Source organism: Drosophila tropicalis, unplaced genomic scaffold, assembly GCF_018151085.1.
Source record: "Drosophila tropicalis isolate 14030-0801.00 unplaced genomic scaffold, ASM1815108v1 contig_697, whole genome shotgun sequence".
Classification (NCBI taxonomy): domain Eukaryota; kingdom Metazoa; phylum Arthropoda; class Insecta; order Diptera; family Drosophilidae; genus Drosophila; species Drosophila tropicalis.
The window spans coordinates 17,538-42,247 of NW_027173179.1; the positions used below are offsets into that span (position 1 = coordinate 17,538).

The following is a 24,710-nucleotide window of genomic DNA, read 5'->3' on the forward strand; positions in this document are numbered from 1 at the left end:
TATCTGTTAAAAGATCCACTGATTCACCCTTGAAAATTGTTGATAGTTTTCGTATTACTTCATCAATCGTTGTGTCAGAACTTGGGGTATTACCCGTTTCTTTTATGGTGTTAAGTACGCGAAGCGCTCCAAGGAAACCCGGTAGATTTTTAATATCACCATCGAAGTATGGTAGCAGCCTGGTGGCTGTGTTTATGAATTCTACCACTGTTTGTGTCATTTTGTTGTTTTCTTTGGGAACTGCTGGTTTGTTAAGACTTATCACTGATGGTTCTTCTTGACTTATTTCTTCATCAGCCATTAGTTGCGTTTTTTCTTCCAGTATTATTGAAGTTTCCAAATCTGATGTTTGTTTAAATTTAATATTGTGTCTGTTAAACACAGTTATTGCTTTTTGTTTATAATCACTGTAGAACGCACTTGCGGCTGCTTTTAGCCATATCTTTAGTTTGCTATAGTGTTCAGTTAATACTGCTCTAATAGCTTGAAGATTCTCGGTTATTGTTTTCGTGTGTTTGGTTACTGTGTCTTGGGATGTTTCTCTATTCTGCGAGAGGCACTTACAAGATTTAGTTAATTCTTTTGCGTGTATTCTAGCTTTTCCTATTATATCATCCCAAGTAACCATAGTTTGTTAAGATTAATTTCTAAGATTAATTTCTATTTCTATTTTGGATTCTTGAGAACCCATTTTACTTAAAAAAAAAAGAAATTTGTCGTTTAGACCTGTTGTTAATTTAAGAAAAATTTTGAAAATGTGTAAGGTTTTACTATTCTATGTCTATTATTTCTACATCTGAGTCTGTTAAATCTATTGGTTCTGCACTCGATTCTGATATGTTTATCGGCGCGATTGAGTCCTAGAAAAGTTCGTGGACCCATCCGGGCACTTCTTTTCTTAAAGGAGTCTTAGCTAACAATCTACTATAAGCTACTGTTATGGATTTTCCATAAGATCTAGAATATTTTTTTGAAATTTGTAGTTGTGGGCTATCCAAAACCTTATTTCCTTGTATTTGTGATTTGTTTCACCTGATTGTATCAGGAAATCAAGGAAAGGTAAATATTTTTGGAGCTTTTTTGTTTCTTTTATCCATATTCTACACTAACTGCCTAAGCCTATTAAACTGATTATGGGTGTGTTTAGTTCTTTGAGAAAAGAAAAAAAATACATTTGTTGTTTTTTTTTTTTTTTTTTTTTTTTACTGCTGTGGTTCCTCCATTAGGTAGAAACGCAGTATGCCTGCTGCGTTTGAAAAACAGCATACATATGGTACCGTGAGAATGAAACTCATCTGTACCCTAGTGCCTCCTTTAACTGGGAAATCTTCGCGCGTAATGTCAAGGTAAGCTAACCAAATTTGTACAACCTAATTTGTAAAAACCTCAGTTAAGTCTTGGACTATGCTAGGGTGCCTGTTGTTTATTTTTTCAAAGTACCTACCTGTCACAATGGGTCATTTTTTTTTTATCTATATATTTTAACTTTTGTTAAAAAGGTTTTGATTTATAATTGCTTGTGTGCATATGTATTTGTAGATCTAGATCATTAGCTTGGCTTAGAGCTCTTTTTGTTACACATTTATTGTGTAACAATATTATGGCAATTATTAATAGTAGTATGTTAGTCTCATATCAGCATTTGATGATTCAATTTTATTTATGACATTTGCAGTGGAGTCCACTGATTTTGTTTTGATTAACCCCATTGTGGGTATAACGGATATATCATCAAATTTACTTATGCTATTATCGAACATACGTATGGGATTTTTGTTTTTATTTATTACAAGTATGCAAAAATATGGAATAAAGTTCATAAAGACAGGTTAAAAACTTTTGTTTAGCAATTACTTTAATTTTTTTTTTTTTTTTCATAAATATGTTTTGACCGGTACATATTTGCTTAAATTTGATTCCTATTTGAAATGTTAAAATTAAACTGTTATGGATTCATGCATATTTTTTTTATTTAAATTATTCGTAAAGAAAAAAAAGTAAGAGAGAAATAAAATTTATCTCAACTGTGTCTTGCACAGCGAGCCAGAGACGTGGAAAAATTATAGAATATGTGGTTGGCTCACAATTCAGGTATACATTTCATTTGTTTTATTGTTAAAAAAAAAAATATCCAACCACATTGTTAGTAAAAGCCTATCAGACAGTTAGTATGTCGCAAGTTGCACTTTCGTGCTTCAACTTGCTATTAAGGTTATAATTATAATTATTAAATTAAAGGCAAGTTAAGGCTTGCGCATTTCTGCGGCCCCCTTGCGTTTCTTCGCTCTTTGGCGAAGTTCAGCTTTCAGGATGTCAATACGCTCTATGCAGCGTTGTCGGTCTTCCTCCGTCTTCAGAGTGGCCAGTAGGTCTACTTCCAGCCTCTTCTGCTGGAGTAGCTTTCGTACTTGGCCTCCTCTTTTGGTCTTCTTTGGCTCTGTTGATTTGGTGCTGCGGGCCCGGTACTCAGCTATTGTGAGTGGGCGCGGTCCATCGTTGGGATACAACTCTAACGCTTCTTCTAGCGTCGGCGCATCCCTTTGCTCGATAGGAGCAGATTCCGTAAAGGGAATATCTTCACTGTTCATTCGTGATCCTTGTTGGTTGATTGGTTGGTTTTCTTTTGGTTCGCTTGATTTATCAGATGGTTCCAACCGCTGCTTCTGCTTTCTTCTGGGCATTTATTCCAATTGATTTAAAATAAAATTTTCATTTCTTAAATAAATAAAATGTTCATGTTTTGTCTTGTGGTTAATATTTGCAGTTGTTGTTCTTCTGACATTGACGTTGATTGATGGTTTAATTTTTGCATTTGGTTTTGATGGATTGGGCCTCTCATTTCTCTTCTGCCGTTGGTTGTTGCTTTTGTTAGCAGCTTTATGTTTCTCTTTTCGAACACAGAATATTTATAGCATGGAGAGTCCTTGTATGTCCTTTAGGATCCTTTGTCACGGTCGCCATGTGATATATGCCAAGACCGGGTTCCTTTTGTAAAAATAATATATCCAAGATGAACACGTCAGTGTGCATGCATAGTCGTTTTCAGAATGATTCTTTATTCCAAATTATTATTTTGCTTAAGCTAAGTTTACATATATATTCTTATGCCGCGACTTATGCGACAGCTACAAAAGAGAGGGAGAGTGTCAGTACATACATACATATTGTTGGAGCGCTTGCATCAAAGTGCTTGGTCAGCGTTCACACGCTGGCCTGGCTCTAGCTCATGTTACGCTTGTGCATACATTGCTTATGTGAATATATGTATGTGCATATACAAATGTACATACATATATGATCATACTTAGCTGTAGATTTATGTGAATATGTGAATATGTACATACATCAATGTATATATATAAACATATTCAAGTGCACAATTATATTTTAATGCGTATATGTTTAATTGTTTATACTTGTAACAGAGTGTTACAAGTTGAGCTCATTGTACTGAATGATTATTTGTATGAATTTGTCATCGGACAAATTTGCTTTAATTTTAATTAAGTGTATTGAGTCATTAATTATGTCAATCACTCCTTTTACACTCTTTGCGGATTCATTGTTGATCATCGGTAAATCAACGATCCGATTTAACTGCTCGGAAAGAACCCTCCCTTTATTTTCATACCGCTTGGTTAACAGTTCCCAAGCGGCACTATAATTGTTAGCTGAACCTGACAATAGATGAGCTACCATGCTTCTAAAATCTAAATCTTCTCTTTTTTCAATTAATTCCGTAAATAACTCCACAAACAGGTCCCATTCTCTAGCCTCTCCAGAAAATGTGGGTACCTCAATCTTTGGCAACACCGGTAGTTCGCCTCTCACGGTAACATTCGCACACTTACAATTTTCCCTATTGTTCATTTTCATTTCTAGCATTGACAACGAATTTCCGATATCAAATTGTAAATTATCCATTACATTCTTAAATTTTGCATCACTTGTTAATACTTGAAATGTCTTTACCTTCTCCCATAACTAATTAATTTTATTAAAATATATTTTACATGTCCCATTGCCCGTTGACTTTAACTCTACTACCTCCAAATATTCCTGGAGCTGTCGGACTCTATCCATAAATATCTCCTGGTTAACCTTAGCGTTTTCATTACTGGAGTTCGCATTCAACTATCTCTGATATGTTTGCCTCTGCTTCAACGCACACCGACTTACTAGTGCCTGGTTTTTCTGACTCTCCTGTGGCTATAATTTTGGCAACTATCGTTAACGCTTCTTAATTTATTTTATTTCTAAAATAATCATGATCGAAATTTGGAGCAGACTGGATCAATTTTTCGTGATTAGGTATCCATTGCTTCCTTATCTCTTTTACTTCCTCTACAACTTTGCTAGTTATGCTTCTAGGATCTAGTGCTTCTAACTGGCTTAACCTGGTATGTAACCCTGCCTGCTTCTCTAACACTTTTGCAGCCTTATCTGTGGACATTTTAACTTATGCGTATATTTGGATATCGAAATAATTATATAATGATAAAAATATGTAGGTTGATGTAAATACTTATGACTATTTTAATTTATATATTATCTGATGATCCTGTTCGCTGCTGCTTGTCTGTCAATGCGTAGAGTTCGCCGATAGCTTTGTGATGATTCGCCTGCCTTTTAACTCCGTCTCCGTCGCCTTCTTCGTCTTCGCAACTTTCATGTTGCCTCGTTGCTTCTTTGCAACTGTGTCGTTGCTTGCTGATGTTTTGTGTTGCCTACTTGCAACTATTTTTGTGTGTACATAGTATATACACTGATTTGCATTTTATATATATTTTTTTGGTTTTCACTTTCTATATCTGGGCTTCGAATACGCCACAAGCCAACTCCTTGTTCTTTTTTGCCGCCACCGAAATTATTGCTGTTGCTCAGTCGAGATAAGCCAAACTGCTCTTTTAATCAGACGCACGCACTTTTTTTTTTATTTCATGCCGTCGCCGAAATTATTGCAGTTGCTCGATTAGCCAAACTGCTCTTTTAATCAGACGCACTTTTTTTATTTATTAAGCAATATTTTGCTTTAATATTATATTCTGTCTCTTACCACCGGTGGGGGAAAACAAGAGTTATTTTATTTTGCTTAATTAGCTGATCTTAGCATTTACACTTGCATAAGAATTCAGACTTCAAGGAGCTGATTCAATCTCTGAGTCTTTTACCACTGGTGGAGGAAACCTACAGAGTTCCTTTTTTCTCGAAGGACAAAAATGAATAGGGATTCCGGAGAAGAAGAATAACCCAATCGTCATTCGTTGAATTCAAAATATGAACTGATTTTATTAACAAAAGTATTATTCTAATGAGACTCAAACCCAAGATTTCGGGGGTTTAAAATTATTATTATTTTGGGCACGGCGTCGGCCACTTGACATCCTGCCGTTTATTCTTAAGCAATATTCGTTCATACATATCAGCAGATTAGTCCGATTGGGATGTTTGGATACAATATTTCACAACACAACACCCTCGGCAGTGCATGAATATTGTACATACAAACTAGTATTTGGAAGACTACCAAATCAGTTCATAGATTTTAACAAAATAGATAGAATAGATCCTATATAGAATAGAAATGGCAGAAATGTTAGAAAACCATAAGTTAAAGAATAAGAAATAAAACACTAAAAATACTTTAGATTTTGATTTAAAAATAGAAGATAAAGTCTTGTTAGGAAAAGAAATAGGTCATAAACTAGATGCTAAATACACAGGGCCTTAAAAAGAGTGACTATAGAAGAAAATGATAAAATAATAATTGCAGATGATACAAATAAAAACTAGAAAATTCATAAAAACAGATTAAAACCATTTATAAAGAAAGGTCGAATTGATCAACCGTAATAATAATAACTGTTCGTGGGGGGCGGAAGGATCCAAATGAAATACAAGGAGTTGGCGGGTGCCAATTTCTTCAGTTTGTGGTGAGCGAGTGGTGAATTAAAACGCACGAAAAACTTCGGTTAAATAAACGTAGGTTTTATTATTTCTATAATATTCACAGGTAACCCGGCACACACGGAAATGATTCGGGTTGAAAGTGATTAACAAATCGTAAAAAATGCAAGAGAACGGGTGTTCGGGTGAAAGGCTCGATTCTTAGTGATGGCGGTGCCCATTGGAAAAAATCAAGTCACTCCTCCTGGTGTGACCGTAGACGCCGAGGATCAAAAAACCCTCCTCACTCCTCACCGCTCACTGCTCTTCGCCGCTCACTGCTGTTCACCCGGTGGCGTGAACATACCGCCCCCCTTGCAACATGTTGCAATTGCCACCCTGGACATATAAAGGATGGGGGACGGCAACGTCCTGGAGCGCCTAGATCCCACAGGAGCCGGAGACGACCCATCCGAACACGGTGCTCTGGGCTGCGGGAGTACCGCTATGACCGGGCACACAGCCTGGTTGGATGACCTCAGGATAGAGGTCTGCCCCGAGCACCACGGATACCGACGCCGGCCGATAGAAGTAGGGGTCGGCCAGGATCAGGGTGGCGAACTTCTCTCGGACCGGCGCCGCCACTTCCCGGATGGGAGTGCGGATGAGCAAGTCCTCTTCGACCCGGAATATAACGTTCCGTCGGAACGTCTTGTCGGACCTCGACTCGAGGACGGCCGTACAGGCTTGGTCGACCCCGACCTTGGTCACAGCTAACCCCAGGGACCGGGCAAAGGAGAGATTGATGCGGCTCTCAGCCGCACACGCATCAAGAAGGACGCGGGTCTCGAAGGATTTCGAGCCATTGCCCAACCGGAGGACTGCGGTTGGCAGGACAGTCGTCGTCCTGGCGTGGAGCAGGGAGGATAACGAAATCTCGGGTGCGCCTTCTGGGGAAGCGGAGCGGTCGGACGATGATCGGGAACGGGGTTGTAGCGGGGGTGCAGCACGCCCGGAGGGGGGTGATCGGCTGCGACGCCGGGCGGAGGCACGTCGTCTCGGCGGTTGGTCGGCCATGTGGAGCAGGGTATGGTGCCTTTGCCCGCATCGTCGGCAACCATGGCGAGTCCGACACGCGTCGGATGAATGCTCGTGTGCCAAGCAATTGGGACAATATTTATTGATGAGCACCGCCCGAAGCCGCTTTTCCCCTCGGAGGTTTAGGAAGCGCTGACACTGCCGGAGTGCATGAACCCCCGACAGACCCGGCATCGGTACACGTTCGTGCCCTGTGGAGCTCGTTTGCTGCGGTGGTGCGGCAGACGCGTGGGGGCCATGTCGCTATGAAAGGGCGAGCTGAATGAACTGTAACGAAAGAAATTACGTATGGGGGAGTGGATTAGTCTATGCACGGGAACGAGAAACATGCACGGAGACGAGGACATTCGGAGGAAACATAGAGGGATTAGGAGTCACGATAAGGTTTTAGACTCAGGACTCCTGCTGTCTTGCAACAGAATGAGCTTCGCTACGGGTCTTCGGATAGACCCACGCGCGGTGGTGACATCAGCCACTCGGACGAGGCCGTCCGCCCCGGGCAGAGTGCGCTCAATTCGCCCTAAGCGCCACTCGTTGGAGGGGAGATGATCTTCGGACACGATCACGAGGTCGCCGGTCTGGATGCTGCGAGTCGGTGATTTCCACTTGTTTCGTTTGTGAAGCTCCTTGAGGTACTCACTCTTCCAGCGGCGGCAGAAAGCCTGCTGGATTGCCTTTAGTCGCTGCCATCGGTTGATCAGCGACATAGGCTCGACCAGAATTTCCGGTTCCGCAATGGCTAAGAGTGGTCCTCCAATCAGGAAATGTCCCGGGCTTAGGGCCAGTAGATCCTCTGGGTCCTCACTCATGGGAGAGATTGGCCTGGAGTTTAGGCACGCTTCGATCCTACACAGGAGAGTGGAAAGTTCCTCGAAGGTGTATTTGACAGTGGACGAGGACTTGTAAAACAGGGTCTTAAAACTTTTGACCCCTGCTTCCCACAGTCCTCCCATATGGGGCGCGCTTGGCGGAATGAACTGCCAGGATAGGATGTGCTGGGGGAATGCCTTCATTATTTCAAGCTTGGTGGCGTTCAGGAAATCTTTTTCGAGCGCCTTTGAGGCCCCTACGAAGGTTTTGCCGTTGTCGGAGTAAATGCGCTGTGGGCATTGTCTCCGTGCGACAAACCGAGAGAAGGCTGCCAGAAATCTTTCAGTGGTGAGGTCGGAGGTAGCCTCGAGATGGATTGCCTTCGTGCTGAAACACACAAAGACGCAGACATAACCCTTAGTTATGAGACACGCACGCCCGGTGTAATTTTTGATCTCGAACGGCCCTGCGAAATCAATGCCCGTGTGGGTGAAGGGCCTGGAATACGTGATGCGTTCTCGAGGGAGATCACCCATCATCTGGGTCTGTAGTCGTCGACGATGAATGATGCAGACCTTGCACCCCTTGATGTGGGACTTTACCATGTTCTTTATCCGTGGGATCCAGAATTTGGTGCGCAAATACCGCACCATCAGTTGATTGCCGCCATGCAACGTGATGCGGTGAGCGAATGCGACAAGCAGGCGAGTGAAATGAGTACTATATGGGAGGAGAATAGGGTGACGTTCATCATATCGGAGGGACTCAGCGGCCCGGAGTCGTCCGCAGGAGCGGAGTAACCCATGCTGGTCGAGAAATGGGTTCAGATTGAGTAGAGTGCTGGATGATGGCAGGGGTCGCCCTTCGCCCAGGGCCCGTATCTCCGCGAGGTATTCCCGCCGCTGAGAGGTCCGAATCAAGGCGCGCTCGGCGGAAAGAAGTTCGTCATTGTTGAGGCGAACCGTGGAAGGCGTCGAAATCCTCTTGGTGGCGAAGCGTAGGATGTACGCGATGACTCGTAGAGCCCTACCATAATTCGAGAAACGTTCGCTGACGTCCTCGAGTAGGGTGGTCGCGGTGGTGTGGCACTGGACCCGTTGCTCCAGCTGGGTGTCTGGGAGTTCGTTATGGGGAGTTGGCCAATACTCGGGGGGCTCTCTGGAGCCAGTCCGGCCCATGCCACCAGAGGCTGCTGGCCGATAGCTCGGCCGCGGAGACTCCACGGCTCGCCAGATCAGCGGGGTTGTCCTCGGAGCGCACATGTGACCAGCTTTGGCCACTAGTGCTTTCGGAGATCCTGGATACGCGATTGGCCACGAAGGTGGACCAACTGCACGGAGGTTTATTGAGCCAAGCCAACACGATGGTAGAGTCGGTCCAAAACTGGGAGGTTGCAGGTCGGACTGGATGTTCAGGAACGATCGACGCCCAGAGATCGGCTAGCAGAACCGCTCCGCACAACTCTAGCCGAGGCAGCGAGACTGTTTTGACTGGAGCTACACGGGTCTTAGCCGTTAATAAATGGACGTCTACTTGATTGCCGTACCGAACCCGCACATATAGGGCCGCTCCATACGCTTTCTGTGACGCGTCACAGAAGCCATGAAGCTCCCACGAGAGCTTATCGCTGGTGTTTAGCCAACGGGGAATGCGGAGTCGACTGAGGCCTGGGTAATCCTGCAGGAATTCATGCCATTGCTGCAGCAGGAGAGGCGGCAGAACATCATCCCAGCCCAGTTCGGTAAGCCAGATTTGCTGCATGAATATCTTCGCTCGGATGACAAATGGGGCTAGCCACCCAGCGGGGTCGAAGAGCTTAGCGATATGGGACAGAACCTGCCTCTTGGAGATCGACTCCTTCAAGGGGGGTCCGCTGTGGTGAAGAAGAAGACGTCCTCAGCAGCTTGCCATCGAATACCCAAGGTTTTTGCGGTGCTCGCGTCTTCCAGCTCGAGAAAGTCCTCTCGCAGCAGGTGCTCTCTAGGAATGGCTTGAAGGACTTCCTTCTTATTGGAAGTCCACTTCCGAAGCGGGAATCCCGCAGATTGGAGGACCGCTTGAAGCTCTCGTATGGCGAGACGAGCGTCGGCTTCAGTGTGAGCGCCGGCAAGGACATCATCAACATACATGTAGTTCCGAAGGATTTCGCTCGCCTGAGGATACATCGTTTGCACGTCTTGTGCCAGTTGTAAAAAGGACTCGGATCGCCAAGAATGGCGCGCAGTTAACCCCAAACGTGACAGTTTGTAACTCGTAATCCTGAATATTGCCGCAGCGGTCTCGGTAGAGGATCCGCTGAAAGGGGGTATGCCTGGGATCGACTCGGATTTGTCGATACATCTGCGTTATGTCGGCATTGAAAACGAATTGAAAGAACCGCCATTTCAGTACCTGAAGCGTGAGGTCGGCCTGAAGAGTAGGACCGGTGTGCAAGACATCGTTGAGGCTGATGCCTTGTGTGGAGGGGCTCGACGCGTTAAATACCACGCGTACCTTAGTGGTGGTGCTATCGGGCTTAAACACCGCATGATGGGGGAGATAGAAGTTTTTCCCATCTTGAGGCGGCGTCACCCGAATCATATGACCCAATTCCTCGTACTCTTGAATAATGGCATCGTACTGCGTTTTTAGAACCGGATCCTTGAGAAGGCGTGCTTCATTCCGCAGGAATTGAGCCAGCGCGATCGGTCTTAAGTGGCCCAAGTCAACGCTATTCGGATCTTTGAACGGTAGGGACACAACATATCGGCCGTCCTTTCCCCTTTGGGTGGTCTCCTGGAAGTTCCGCTCGCAGAATGCGTCATCCTCCTTTTCCGGCTTTGCGGGAAGGTCTTCCACCTCCCAAAACTTGGTGAGGAGTACATCAAGCTTTGCTTCGGGACTAACTCGCGTCTGTGCCGCGAAAACGGATCTAGACACCGGGGGGGTCAGGAGTGATAGCCCCACACAGAACACATCCAAAGATGGTTTCTAGCCCGACAAAATCACCAATATCCTTTTTGATCCGTTCTCCGATGTGGGGAAACAGGTCTACACCGATGATCATGTCAATAGGCGCGGGCTTGTTGTAGTACGGGTCAGCCAGGGGGCGATCGAGGCACTGCGTCGGAACCGTATTAAGGAATGGAGCTGTTGGAATGGCCCCTGACAATTTGGATACGACCAGGGCGGAGACCTCAATCTTGTTCAATTTGTCACACGGGGGAGACAGCATTAGCAGACACACCTTGTCGGCGCAGCCTCCATCACTCTGGCCCATGCCAGTAACCGCGGCGTCTACTGGGTAGAAGGGGGGCTGGACCATGCTGAAGACACGTTCGGAGAGAAAAGTTGAATCGGCTCCCGAGTCGATCAACGCCCGAATATGATGATCCACACCACGATGGTGCAGAGTGACAATCGCAGTGCCTAAAAGGCCTCTGCCTGGGGTAGATGCAAAATAACTTTGAGCATTTGTGAGCTGGTCGCTCGCGGACGGGCGCTCTGTGGCGCTGGATGGTGGGACTTGCGCAGCGGATGGCGAGGGCACGGACACATCACTAGGATGCAACAGCGTATGATGACGTTCCTTGCAGGTATGGCAATTATGCGCACTGGAGCAGCCCTTCACTTGATGACCGCGGGCAAAACAGTTCAGACAAAGTCCCTGCTGTCTAATGGTTTCCAGCCGCCTCTGAACAGGCATATCAAGGAAACTAGGGCAGAGCCGTATTGGGTGATTTTCCCGATGGCACAGCTTGCAAGACGCCGATTTGAGCTGAGCTTTCGCTGGAAACGCTTGGACTTTCATCGTTGCAGAGGATTTGCGGGGACCAATGGGGATGGCTTGGACACTTGGGGCCGACTTATGTTCTTCGGTGGCATCCAGGACACGATACCGATCGGTAAGAAATTGGTTCAAATCGGACCACGTTGAGACGACAGTCTTATTGGGCACTGATTGCTCCCACAGGAGGATTGTGGCCTTCGGCAATTTACTAGTGCAGATGGTAGGACATCCCAATTCTCAGTACTAACACCCGAACGCTCAAGTGCGGTAAGACACCCTTGAAACGCGGTCTGCAGCTCTCGCAAGGATTTGCCCGACTCTTGTGCCACCGCGGGAATCTGAAGGAGTTGTCTGGCTTGAGTCATGACCAGCAGACGGCTGTTTTCGTACCGTGCGGTGAGGTTCTCCCACGCGGCCTGGAAACCCTCATTCGTCAGGGGGGACTTAGCCACGATGGTTCTCGCTTCCCCTCGCGTCTTGGCGTTCAAGTGATAGAGCTTCTCCACTTGTGACAAATACGGATTGGCGATATAAATGGCGGCGAACAAATCGCGGAATGTGGGCCATGCTAGGCTGTCGCCATCAAATGTCTCTACCTCACACGGAGGAACTCTATGCCCCGGTGGCCCCGACGGAGCGGTTGGCTGACGCCTAGGAGTCGTCATCTGTGCCGAGAGCTGTTCGATGCGTTCTCCGAACAACGTCCCGCATCGCACATATGCCGCGTAAGCGGATTCGTGCTTCGCCTTGATGTGGCTTATGTTTGCCAAGCTTTCCTCGTCGGCTTGGATTGTCAAGGCCTTGTGACAACGGGAGTATTCCATCTCGACAGTTGACCAAAGGGATTTGAGCTGCTCTAAGTGCATTTTAATGGAAAACAAGGGCACTTCAGAAGTTAGAGCTTCACTCTCGCGAGCTTCAAACAGAGTCAATGCGTCGCACGCTATAACGAAATCGGAAAGGGACATTCTGGAGTGTTCTCTACGCTGTTGTGATACGGATCGGGTGACGGGAGCGTCAGAACAGTGCGTCACAACAACGTGCGGAATCTGGGTCTGAGTTGAAAGCTTGGAACGACCTTTGTGTTCCCTCGAGTCTTTAACCGAGAATCTGCGACCCTCAGGTAAGCTGGACGAAGACGGACGGGACCTTGGGGATTCGCTGCGGCTGCGAACTGACGAGAACTTGCGCGAAATATCCGTACGCTTCACGGTCACCGGAGTTGTCGGAGACCGAACCTTCTCCGGAGTTGCAGAGGGAGACGAAAGACTGTTGGACTTCGGCGCAGTCTTGGACGGCTCCGTTGACATACTCAGGGGACGACCTTACCGACGAACACCGCGTTTGTGCGCGTCCCTTTTTTTTGTTTTGGAAGTGAGAAGTGGACTGTATGGGGACGCAAGAACTTCCTCACTGTGCACCGCAGGATTGCGGGAGAATTTTCTCGCGTGTGGCTCGGAAACGAAGCCCCTTTAATGGAGATAGATGCGGAATAATATACGAACGCACGAATGGGGATTGAAAATTACCGATGGGAGTACGTATAAAACAAAACACGGATGAAATATATAAACAAAGATGTATAGGATAAAAGGAAAATACGTTTTTATATAAATCTGGATCTGGATATATATGTGTGCGCAGAATAATGGCCGGAAAAAATTGTATATATAATTTATAAATATGGACGGAGATATAAATATGGGCCCGATAGTGCTGGAAAAAATATATATATATGTATTTATTTAGAAATATGGGCGGATATATATATGAGCGCAAAAGGCTGGCCGGAAAAAATATATATATAGTTTTTAAATATGAACGGATATATAAATATGGGCCCGATAGTGCTGGAACAAATTTATATGTGTTTATTTATAAATATGGGCGGATATATATATGAGCGCAAAATACTGGCCGGAAAAAATATATATATAGTTTTTAAATATGAACGGATATATAAATATGGGCCCGATAGTGCTGGAAAAAATTTATATGTGTTTATTTATAAATATGGGCGGATATATATATGAGCGCAAAATACTGGCCGAAAAATTATATATATAATTTATAAATATGGACGGATATATAAATATGGGCCCGATAGTTCTGGAAAATATATATGTATTCATTTATAAATATGGGCGGATATATAAATATGGACCCGATAGTGCTGGAAAAAATATATATGTATTTATTTATAAATATGGGCGGATATATATATATGAGCGCAAAAAGTTGGCCGGAAAAATTATATAAATAATTTATAAATATGGACGGATATATAAATGTGGGCACGATAGTGCTGGAAAAATATATATGTATTGTTTTATAAATATGGGCGGATATATAATTAGGCGAAAAAGGAGAATCGGAAATAATGTGATTTAAATTTGGCGCGCTTGAGCCGCCTATCGATATCACGACTCGACTCAGGTGTCACCACTACTCCGAAAACAGCTGTCGGCCGCTGTTTATATATTTGGTTTTTGATTTTGTTGTTTAATTATGTATGTGAATAATTTTTTTTTTGTGGTTGTGCGGAAAACCAAGAACAAAAGAACGCTTTTACACACCGCGAGTGTTGTGCGCAAATAAAACAACCGATCAATGCATATGGACAGATGCTTTGATCTATGTGTGTACGTACATGCATAAGTACACAGGTGAGTATAGATATGTATGCACACGCGTTGTTCACAACAACAAAAAAAAACGTAAGTAATTGTAATTTAATTGGATGTGGGGTTGTGTTAAATCAATGCGCGACACCGAAATGTATTATGTGTTGTGGATATGTACATATGTATGTGCAATGTATGACTATGTAAGCATATACATATGTATGTATGTACGTATGTAAGCAAGTGCACCGGTATCCAAAGACGCGCGTGAGGAAATTAATTTCGCACCTAATTCGAACGCGCAAGAAATCGCGGTGCATACGTGAAGTGCTATTTAAAAAAAAAGAATATTTTTTTTGCCTTTTGTGTCGTGGTAAATGTGCGAAGGGATTGTATGTATATGGATATGTATGTACATATGCGCGTACATCAACAGGTGACGATGTATGTATGTACGTAGATACGCGCGTGCGGAAATAAGTTTGGCATTAAAGATAATTATTCCAACACATAAGAAAACGCGGTGAACACTTTGATTTTTATTTTTCCCTATTTTTTATAACACTTTAATAATTTTTTTTTTTGTTTTTTAAACTTTTACGCGGATTTGGCAAACAGCTGTGGAAATTACATGTACATGTGAATGCATATGTAAAAAAGAGGGATTTGGACAATTGCGAGGAAAAAAAAACATAAATAAAAATGGATAATCGTGGAATGTAAAATGAGAACGTTGGACAATCACGCTAAGGATTAGGAACTACCATGAAACCTTGGAACAGGTCAGGTATGTACATACAATATGTAAAAGTGTGTAGGTCGCTATGGAGAAGCGGGAAAACCTCACACTTTTAGTAGTATGTAAATGAAATGAATAATGAAATTTTGTACTTATCAGGAATTCCGCCGATGCAAGCTGGAGGAGCGGAAGGATATCCGGCTCGAAGGACCAATGTTCGTGGGGGGGCGGAAGGATCCAAATGAAATACAAGGAGTTGGCGGGTGCCAATTTCTTCAGTTTGTGGTGAGCGAGTGGTGAATTAAAACGCACGAAAAACTTCGGTTAAATAAACGTAGGTTTTATTATTTCTATAATATTCACAGGTAACCCGGCACACACGGAAATGATTCGGGTTGAAAGTGATTAACAAATCGTAAAAAATGCAAGAGAACGGGTGTTCGGGTGAAAGGCTCGATTCTTAGTGATGGCGGTGCCCATTGGAAAAAATCAAGTCACTCCTCCTGGTGTGACCGTAGACGCCGAGGATCAAAAAACCCTCCCTCACTCCTCACCGCTCACTGCTCTTCGCCGCTCACTGCTGTTCACCCGGTGGCGTGAACAATAACAATTAAAAAAAATAAAATATATATAATAACAAATTTTTTTATCTCTACAATTTAAAAAAAAAAAAATTTTTTTAAATATAAAAAATATATACATATACATATAAATATTTTAAAATTTTCATTATTATAAAGTAATTTTACAAAAAAAAAGTTTACTATATAACTACGTATAAATACTACGTTATTTTTAAAAAGGGGGAGGTGTAGTATGTTCAGTAATAGAATAATAATAGTGACGCTTTGTAGCTATGCATAAACAGGGCGAGCGCAAAATATATAGAAATGTATTGCGATCGGCCACTTATATATGGCTGACCACCAGCGTGGGATCTGCCTCCTCAGCATATTCCCTAAGGCTTATGCGCATGTCAAATATATATGCCAAATGCATAAACATACAAATATACATACATACATCTTTGACTACTGTATCCAAAATTTCCTGGAGCTGTTGGGCTCTATCCAAAAATATCTCCTGGTTAACATTAGCGTTTTCATTACTAGAGGTCGCATCCTCGCGCGACTCTCCTTTGTTATCTTCAAACATCTCTGTAATGTTCTCTTCTGCTTCAATGCACACCGACTTACTAGTGCCTGGTTTTTCTGACTCTCCTGTGGCTATAATTTTGGCAACTATCGTTAACACTTCTTCATGTATTTTATTTCTGAAATAATGATGATCGAAATCTGGAGCATACTGGAGCAATTTTTTGTGATCAGGTATCCATTAATTCTCTATCTCTTTAACTTCCTCTACAACTTTGCTAGTTATGTTTCTAGGATCTTGAGCTTCTAACTGCCTTAACCTGGTTTGTAACTCTGCCTGCTTCTCCAACACTTTTGCAGCCCTATTAGTGAACATTTTATATGGTTTATGTATGTATGTGTATATAAATTTTATATATTTTTATACCCTTGCAAAAAGGGTATATTAATTTTGGTCAGAAGTGTGCAACGCATAGAACGAAGCATCTCCGACCATACAAAGTATATATATTCTTGATCAGCACGACGAGACGAGTTCAAATAGCCATGTCCGTCCGTCCGTCTGGATTAACGAAAACTACTCCTAGACCGTAAGAGCTACAGAGCTGAAATTTTGCACGTAGGCTTGTAAATATATACTGCAGGGGTTGTATATCTCAGATTCAGCCGGATCGGAACACTATATCATATAGCTCCCATACAAACCCCAAAGTCACGATCTGTGACTTTTCTCAATAACTTCGTTATTTTCTGTGCTATTATCGTGAAAACTAATATTAGAGAGATTATTACGCCTATAAACTACTGTGCCAAATTTGATCAAGATCGAGTGACTATATCATATAGCTCCCATAAGAACGATCGGTCGAAAACAGTGACTTTTGTAAATAATTTCGTTACTTTTACCGCGATTGCTTTCAAATTAAACATTTCTTAATTTAATATATCTGTTAATGACTGTGCCGAATTTGATAAAGATCGGTTGACTATATCATATAGCTCCCATATGAACGATCGGTGGAAAACAGTGACTATGATCAATATCTTCGTTATTTCCTATGATTGTAGGCCATTCTTTCGCAAACATAAGCCTTTTCAGATAAAACGTTTTTCCACATTGATGGCTAATAGGTAAGGAAAGAGTTACCAAAAAAGTTGCAAGGGTCCTCTGGTTTTTAAATATGTATTTACTTATATGGAAAATTGTTACTTTTTTGTACATATTTTTTTTTGTTCTTGACCCTTTAACGGACAACTTTCTAAAAATTCTTGTTATATTTATTTGATTTCTCTTATCAATTTTGTTTATTTATTTTTTTTTAATTCGACATATTTTTGCCTCTCCTTTTTTAACTTTCCCTACTCGATCATCGCAGTGATCTTCCTACCTTATGTTTTGCATAGTAGTACAGGCTATACTGCTATCGGGCAGATAAGGTTCCGCTCAATTTCACAATATTTGTATCTTAGATTATATGTATATTATTTCTTATTTATAATCTGCAACTCCTTTTGTTTTCGCATCAGCTGGTCGTCGCCGTTGGGCTCGCTGATGCTCCCTCGAAGGCGTAAAAGACGACTTGCCTTTTTCGCCCGTTGTCAGCTGCTGATGTCTAGGGCCTATGGGCTCAGGCGGTACCGGTGCCGGTCATCGCACCGGATTTCCTTGTAAACGTGTATGTTTTCCAGTCGCCTCTTCCTTGCAACTATCTTGTTGCCTTGTAGCTGCTCCGCCGCCAAAATTACTACAGTCGCTCCGCTAGCCAAACTGCTTTTAAATTTATTAAGCAATAATAAATATTTTGCTTTTATTTTATACTCTGTCTCTTACCACTGGTGGGGAAAAAAGTTTTTTTTTATTTTGCAAACTTTAGCTGATCTTAGCCTTTACACTTGCATAAGATTCAGACTTTAAACAGCTGATTCACTCTCTAAATCTCTTACCACTTGTGGGGAAAAACTACAGAGTTCCTTTTTCTCTAAGGACCAAAAATGAAGAGGATTTTAGCACCGCAAACTAAAACACGATCTTCATCTCTTGAATTCAAAATATTAACTGATTTTATTTACAAAAGTGTTGTGTATATAAATGAAATCTTAAAATCTAGGAGACGACAACTGTTCTTGAAAATACTTATTCTAATGACCCACATTTTCGGGGGTTGAAAATTGTATATATTTAATGCTCAGCGTCGGCTACTTGATACCGCGCCGCTGTTACAATCTTAAGTTTTTTCCACAGAGTGTGTATGCATGTTTTGTTTTGGAATTAAGCAATAATTGACATATGAATCTTTATGACTTATTTTTGTTTAATATTTTGTATATTTCGTTAGTTCATCTGGCTTGGTGAAGCCATTTCAGATGAACACGATGTTTATTCTTAAACATTGGATATGTTAAAATGGCAGTCCTACGTACTGGCTGATCCATCCTTTAATAAAAGTGGTAAAGATTGATGGCCTACTAGGCCATAATACTCAATTTTAATACCATGCACCCATAGGGTCAAATGGTATATTTAAGTCGCCAAAATGTAGGTTCTTGTAGTATGTAAAGTGATAGAGTTTGTTTCCGCTCCCGCAATTATAAAAAAAAAAAAAACGTTTATCTTAAAGACTAGTTAAGCTAGAGACTCCATGGAATACATATTTGCTTCTGTTTATGCCCAACGGGCAACATAAGTGTTAAGGGTTGAGGGAGGCGAGCTTTTACCTCGCACCGCTCTCCCCACAAAAGAATTCCCCACACTAAGCTTCAAGCGGGGTAGCGGAGAGTATCCGCTCTAAATTAAGTTAATTTTTAACTTAATTATCAGAGTGAGCAAAGCCAGAAGACAAAATATAGTTCTTGTGCATGCTCACTTTTTTTGAGCTTAAAAAAAGGAGGAAGAATTCTTTTAGCTGCCCTCAATTAAGAAGGAAGTTCTGCCCCCCTACGAACATTTGCTCCTTCTAGCCGGATACCAAGATCATCTCGAACCTTACGTGTCCAGTACATAAGGCGCCATATTTGTTCGCCTACTTCAAGATTTTTCTCTCGCAATTTGGCATATTTAAGTTAGCACACCCATCCTCACACGAGGCTTCTTTCTCCTCCTCTCACACAACAAGCACCCCTGGGACGCCTTTCCCTTTGCAAGCCGGACCATGCCCCGCACCCTGGCCTCTCACATTACAAAGGGACTCGATCGGGTAAAATACCTCGATCTAAGTAATACTAACCGCTGACCACACACACACCCCCATACATTCTAGGGACACTAACAGACCACACACACACGCGTATGACCTAAGTGCATCGCGACCTATATCACTTGTCACTTTTAGTCAACTAAGAAACCCACATCTTTCATTTACTGTAAACACTTAACACACTTAGCCAAGTAATCAACTTATATTTCCTAGTGTTTATGCGACCCAAGCAGATATGTGACCCAAGACGACCCATGTTGGGCCACACTAGACACTTCACTTCACATTAGCCTAGCCATTCTTTGAATATTGCCGATAAGCAGAATTCGCCGGAAGAGGCGACCCACTTTGGACACGATCCCAACGCCGCTGCCGACGGCATGACGCCGCGGCCAGCGCCCATAGGGCATCTCGGGGTATATTTAAAGGACCACGCTCCACAGAGCGGATAGTCTTACAAGGGGAACTTCAGGTATGCGAATCACCGATTTGGATGAATTTTGGATATGTTGTAAAATACATCGTCATTTAAAGCTGTGTGAAATATTTCGGCGCACTATTCTATATTTTCCTGAAAAATCGCGTTTAAAGTTATAGCTTCGGTGACTTATAGGTAAAACTCCGAGTGGTCTTCAAGCAGCACGGCGGTGTAAGGGGTAGAGTTCCTGCCTAAAAGTCAATAAATCCTGGTTCAACCCCATAATAGCGCTACTCACCTGTGAAATGGAATCTAGAAATATTACGGGGCTAGACAATAGTAGGAAGAGCTCCGCAGTTAAATGCAAGGCATGTCAGCAGAAAGAGTGGTAAAATAAAATAATTAATTGCTCAGGCACAAACCTGACCTATCCCAATTTAAAAAAAAAAATGGTGTAGGCCAACGGGAAATGCTTCACCTGATTATGGTGATACTTGAAACCAACTCGTGCCCGAACGCATTTTGCTAACCACTGCATTCTCGAGCCAGCAGAATCAGGCAAGGTGGAATTAGCAAAACTAAGGGAAATTTTGAGCCTCTTGCATTTTGGGCGTTAACATATAAATTGAAGAAACCGGAAGGGGAGCGTCTCGCTTCCGTGTTTGACAGCGGGGCCCTAAATAAAGTAAAAAGAGAGAAAATCTAGCCACATGCAGTGGCAAGGCTCAATTGTCCCTATGAGTGGATATGCCTTTTAAACCCCCTCTTCCGGTGTCTTGCTACAGTAAATGACTGGTTGAAAAGCCAAGCCTTCCTTCAAGGAGCTGCGGAAAAAGTTCATTTGGTTGAAAACCCAAGCCCTCTTCTGAGCAAGGAGCTGCTGAAAGTAAAAGCTTATGACTGGTTGAAAAGCCAAGCCCTCCTTCAAGGAGCTGCGGAAAAAGTTTATTTGGTTGAAAACCCAAGCCATAAGGAGCTGATGAAAAAATTCACGCGTTTACATTTGGTTGAAAACCCAAGCCCTTCTTCTGAGCAACGAGGTGCTGAAAGTAAAAGCGTATGGTTGGTTGAAAAGCCAAGCCCTCCTTCAAGGATCTCCGGAAAAACTTTATTTGGTTGAAAACCCAAGCCCTTCTTTCATAAGGAGCTGCGAAAATATGAACCAGTACCCCAACTATATTCCCAATTTGAATGCATACTTAGACAACTTGTGCAACGGACTGGCGTCCTATTCTGGAGGTCATGCCGAACTCGGCCGGTGGATTAATTCGATTGAGGAGGTACTGGCTGAAATCGCGGCAAATGGGAACCAAACCGCGTATAAAATGATGTTAAGGCGTGTGCGGCTGAAATTGACCGGCGAAGCCGCTGATATTTACTACGAAAAAGAGGGGGACAACACGTCATGGGAAGCCATTAAACGCGTGCTGAGAAGTCACTTCTCCAATCAACGATCCCCGGAGGGCATCCTGTCTGCCATGCGGAACCTGCAACAAAAACGTGACACAGTAGAAGCCTACTACGTTAAATTTCGAGCACTGCACAGGTTGTATGTAGAGAAAATTAACGAAAGACCTCTATCGCTTGAACTAAAGGAATCCACACTCCGACAACAAGAAATAAACAGCTCATGCGAATTTATTCGCAACCTTAACCGGGAACTTAGGATACATCTCTTTCATTTCGTCCCAACGACATTAAACGCCGCACACCGTGCAGCTTTAGGTGTCGTCAGCAAGATCCATGAGTTCCGGCTCAATTCGCCAAGCAGCAGCCAGGGGAGTAATGATCATCGGGCCCCACTCTCCGATAAAAACTATAGAAGCAACGATAATCCTTACAAGGGAAATTACAAGCCAGACCATACCCTGGATTCCAGCGACATATGGTACATATAAATCTGACTAAAAACATTGCCCTATCTAGAACTGCTCTTGAAGGAGCACTTTCCAAAACTCATCTTAATGGAATCAAGGTCCCGGAAATCGCCATTTCCGACATACAATCCATAATCTGAGAATATTTTAACGGGTATAAAGTCCGCCTAGCACAAGAAATAGTAGAGGATATAACTTCAGAGGATCAAATCCAGGACATAATCCAAAAAGAACACCGAAGAGCCCATAGGAATTACCTGGAGAACAAACAGCAAATTCTCTTGAGGTTTTATTTCCCAAAAATGGCGGCCAAAACCAGGAGTTATGTGTCGAAATGCACTATATGTGGAACACAAAAATACAACCGACGACCAAAGAAACGTCACCTGCGGCCGACACCGATACCTTGCATGCCATGCGAAATTCTACACATCGACCTCTTCGTAATTGAAAAACTATGGTTTTTGTCCTGCATTGACAAATTCTCGAAATAAGCAATGTTGTTCCCTATCGAGAACAGATCGTCTATACACCTCAAAGAAAAAGTTATGGACGTTCTAGCATATTTCTCAGAGCCTAAATTAATAGTAATGGACAACTAGCGAGGATTGTTATGTCCCATCATCGTCAACCATCTGCACGAACTACAAATCGAGATTTACCGGACCCCTTCGCAAAACGTTCCTAGAAATATACCGACGTTTACGCATGTAGCACCCGAAGTTGAGCGCTGCGCAGTTGGCAAAGTTGACGGTCACAAGATACAATCAATCCATACACTCCGTAACTAAAAAGAAAACCCGTCGATCTTTTTTTAATCGAACATTTGCATAAGGCGTGGGCGAAACCGCCAATCCCAAAGAAACACTCCTGGAGAACGTTAGAGGTTTGCTCGAGCATCAATAAGCAATTACAAATAGGGCCAAGAATCTGAAAAGGGACAACCCTTTGTCATATGAGATTGACCAAGAAATTCTCGTGGCCAACAAACAAATTAAAACACGCAAAGAGATTTTTTCAGGAAAAAGTTGCTCAAGACAAAAGGGTTACAGTAATCACACAAACAGGGAAGAAGCTACACAAGTCACACATTAAGTAGAAACACACCTATACACATAGCACTTAAACAACTAGAAGCTAAGTTAAATTTAATATCACACTAAAAACACCCTTCTACTTCCACTACAAGCCCCCTCATTTTGTGTCTCTCATCGGTGGAGAGCTACCAAGTTTTTAAATACGAGTCCCCAATCGTGACGTTACAGCAAGGAAAAGGATGGAGAATAGAAGGACACACAAACTTGGTGCACGTAATTCCTCTTGAATCTTTTGCGGGCCTTGCGGAGAACCTATCACTAGCCCTGGACCAATACCTATTATGCGACCTGAAAACACGGGCCTCTCTCAAAATTAAAGATTTAAACAAAAAAATTGAAGAACTCAATGTCTCCAACAGGAAGGCTAGACGATCACTCAAATGGTTAGGTTCGGCTTGGAAATGGGTAGCAGGATCTCCAGTTGCAGCTGACTGGGACCAGATTTTACAATCCCATGATTCCCTGATTAGGGAGAATAACCAGCAGTTTACCGTAAATAAACAATTCTTGTCCGGTATCCAAGAAGCATTCGACAAAATAAACGAATTAGCAGGAGCCTTGAACACGATCAACAAGGACAACGACTCCGAATTGTCCATTCTACTAAATAAGATCATATTGCTTGAACGAAACCTGGACGAAATTGTGCGAGCATGCCAACTCGGTAAAGTCGGCGTGATAAACTCAAACCTGCTGGACATAGACGAACTACAGGATATCATCAAGACTACACCAAGCCTGCCTTACAATAACATCATAGAGGCCATTGAATTCGCTCAACCAACCATCTTCGTGAAAGGTACCTTGCTCCTATACAACATAGCAATGCCACGACTACTACAACAGGAATATTCGGTGCAGATCATCAGGCCAACTATAACAAACAACCAACAACTTGACATTTCCCTCGGGAAAAAATCTGGTAGGACCACGAGATACTTTCATTATATCGAGGAATTGCCAAACCATGGGCAATATCACCATATGTAAGGAATCGGACCTCACCCACCTGGATGATTATTCTTGCCTGCCAAGACTGATAAAGGGGGGCACCGCAGAATGCTGGAAGACGGCACTATAATCACGACCAACTTTAAAGCAAAAATGACAAACGGCGTTGTAGAATCGGACGTCAACGACAAGTCGCCCAAAGTCAGACACAATAGAACCCCCAACGACTTCTGTCCAAACTGGAATAGATAGATATATTAAAATAACTAAGCGGAAGCTAAGCCCGCAAAAAGAAAAAAAGTGGCAATACGACGAAAATAACCAAACCAAATGAACGAGTAGCACCCCTTAGCGGGAATCGTTTTAAAATTCTTGCCGATCAGCAACATGATCAAGCCGGCGCTGTAGATAAAGTTAAGTCGGCTTGACCACCCCTTTTATACATCCGCCCTGATTTCGAAGCTAGTAGAAATAGTAGGGGCTAATAACTTTGTTGTAACCCCTCTCAATAGGGGTAACATAAAAGAAATTAAATGTCATCGAAAAGTACCTCCGTAATGCTAACATCAACTTCTATACCTACCAACTAAAAAGCAGTAAAGGGCTCCAGGTTGTGTTGAAGGGGATTGAGCCATCGTTCCCTACTCAAGAAATAGCAGACGCGTTGGTCGAAAAGGGGTTTGCGGTCAAATCCGTTGTCAACATCATCAACAGGAACAAAGTCGCACAGCCGCTCTTTAAAATCGAGCTCCAACCAGATGCAAAGCGGTCGAAGCCAAATGAAGTGCACCCAATCTACAACCTACAGCTCCTATTGCACAGAAGAATCACCGTAGAGGAGCCCCATAAGAGACACCAAGCACCGCAGTGTAAAAACTGCCGGGAATACAACCACACCTCTAACAATGGCAATCTTAGGTCAGTGTGTGTTAGCTGCGGCGAACATCATAAAGATGGCATTTGCACCAAGGACAGAAACAATGTCGCACTAAGACTATGCAGTAACTGTGGAGGGAACCACACGGCCAACTACAGAGGATGTCCTGTCTTAAATCTTAAATCACACCAAAACGGGCGAAAACCCCCAGATGGACTAAAAATCAGCTTTAACGCCTCTAAAACTACACCGGAGGTATTCTTCGCCAAGGCTGTT

The 24,710-nt window shown here is 43.0% G+C and overlaps 1 protein-coding gene and 1 long non-coding RNA gene across 2 annotated transcripts; one reads left to right on the top strand and one right to left on the bottom strand.

The window, feature by feature from the left end:
- Positions 1-5,967: 5,967 nt before the first annotated feature.
- On the bottom strand, positions 5,968-15,460 carry LOC137579553 (uncharacterized). The gene is made up of 2 exons (XM_068293339.1): positions 15,079-15,460; positions 5,968-7,251 (listed from the first exon to the last, which is right to left on the bottom strand). The coding sequence occupies exon 2, from the start codon at positions 7,156-7,158 to the stop codon at positions 6,328-6,330; it is 831 nt and encodes a 276-aa protein (XP_068149440.1). The 5' UTR covers positions 7,159-7,251; positions 15,079-15,460; the 3' UTR covers positions 5,968-6,327.
- On the top strand, positions 14,215-15,218 carry LOC137579554 (uncharacterized). The gene is made up of 3 exons (XR_011032834.1): positions 14,215-14,229; positions 14,806-14,974; positions 15,086-15,218. It is a non-coding gene; the product is annotated as an uncharacterized lncRNA (long non-coding RNA).
- Positions 15,461-24,710: the final 9,250 nt, after the last annotated feature.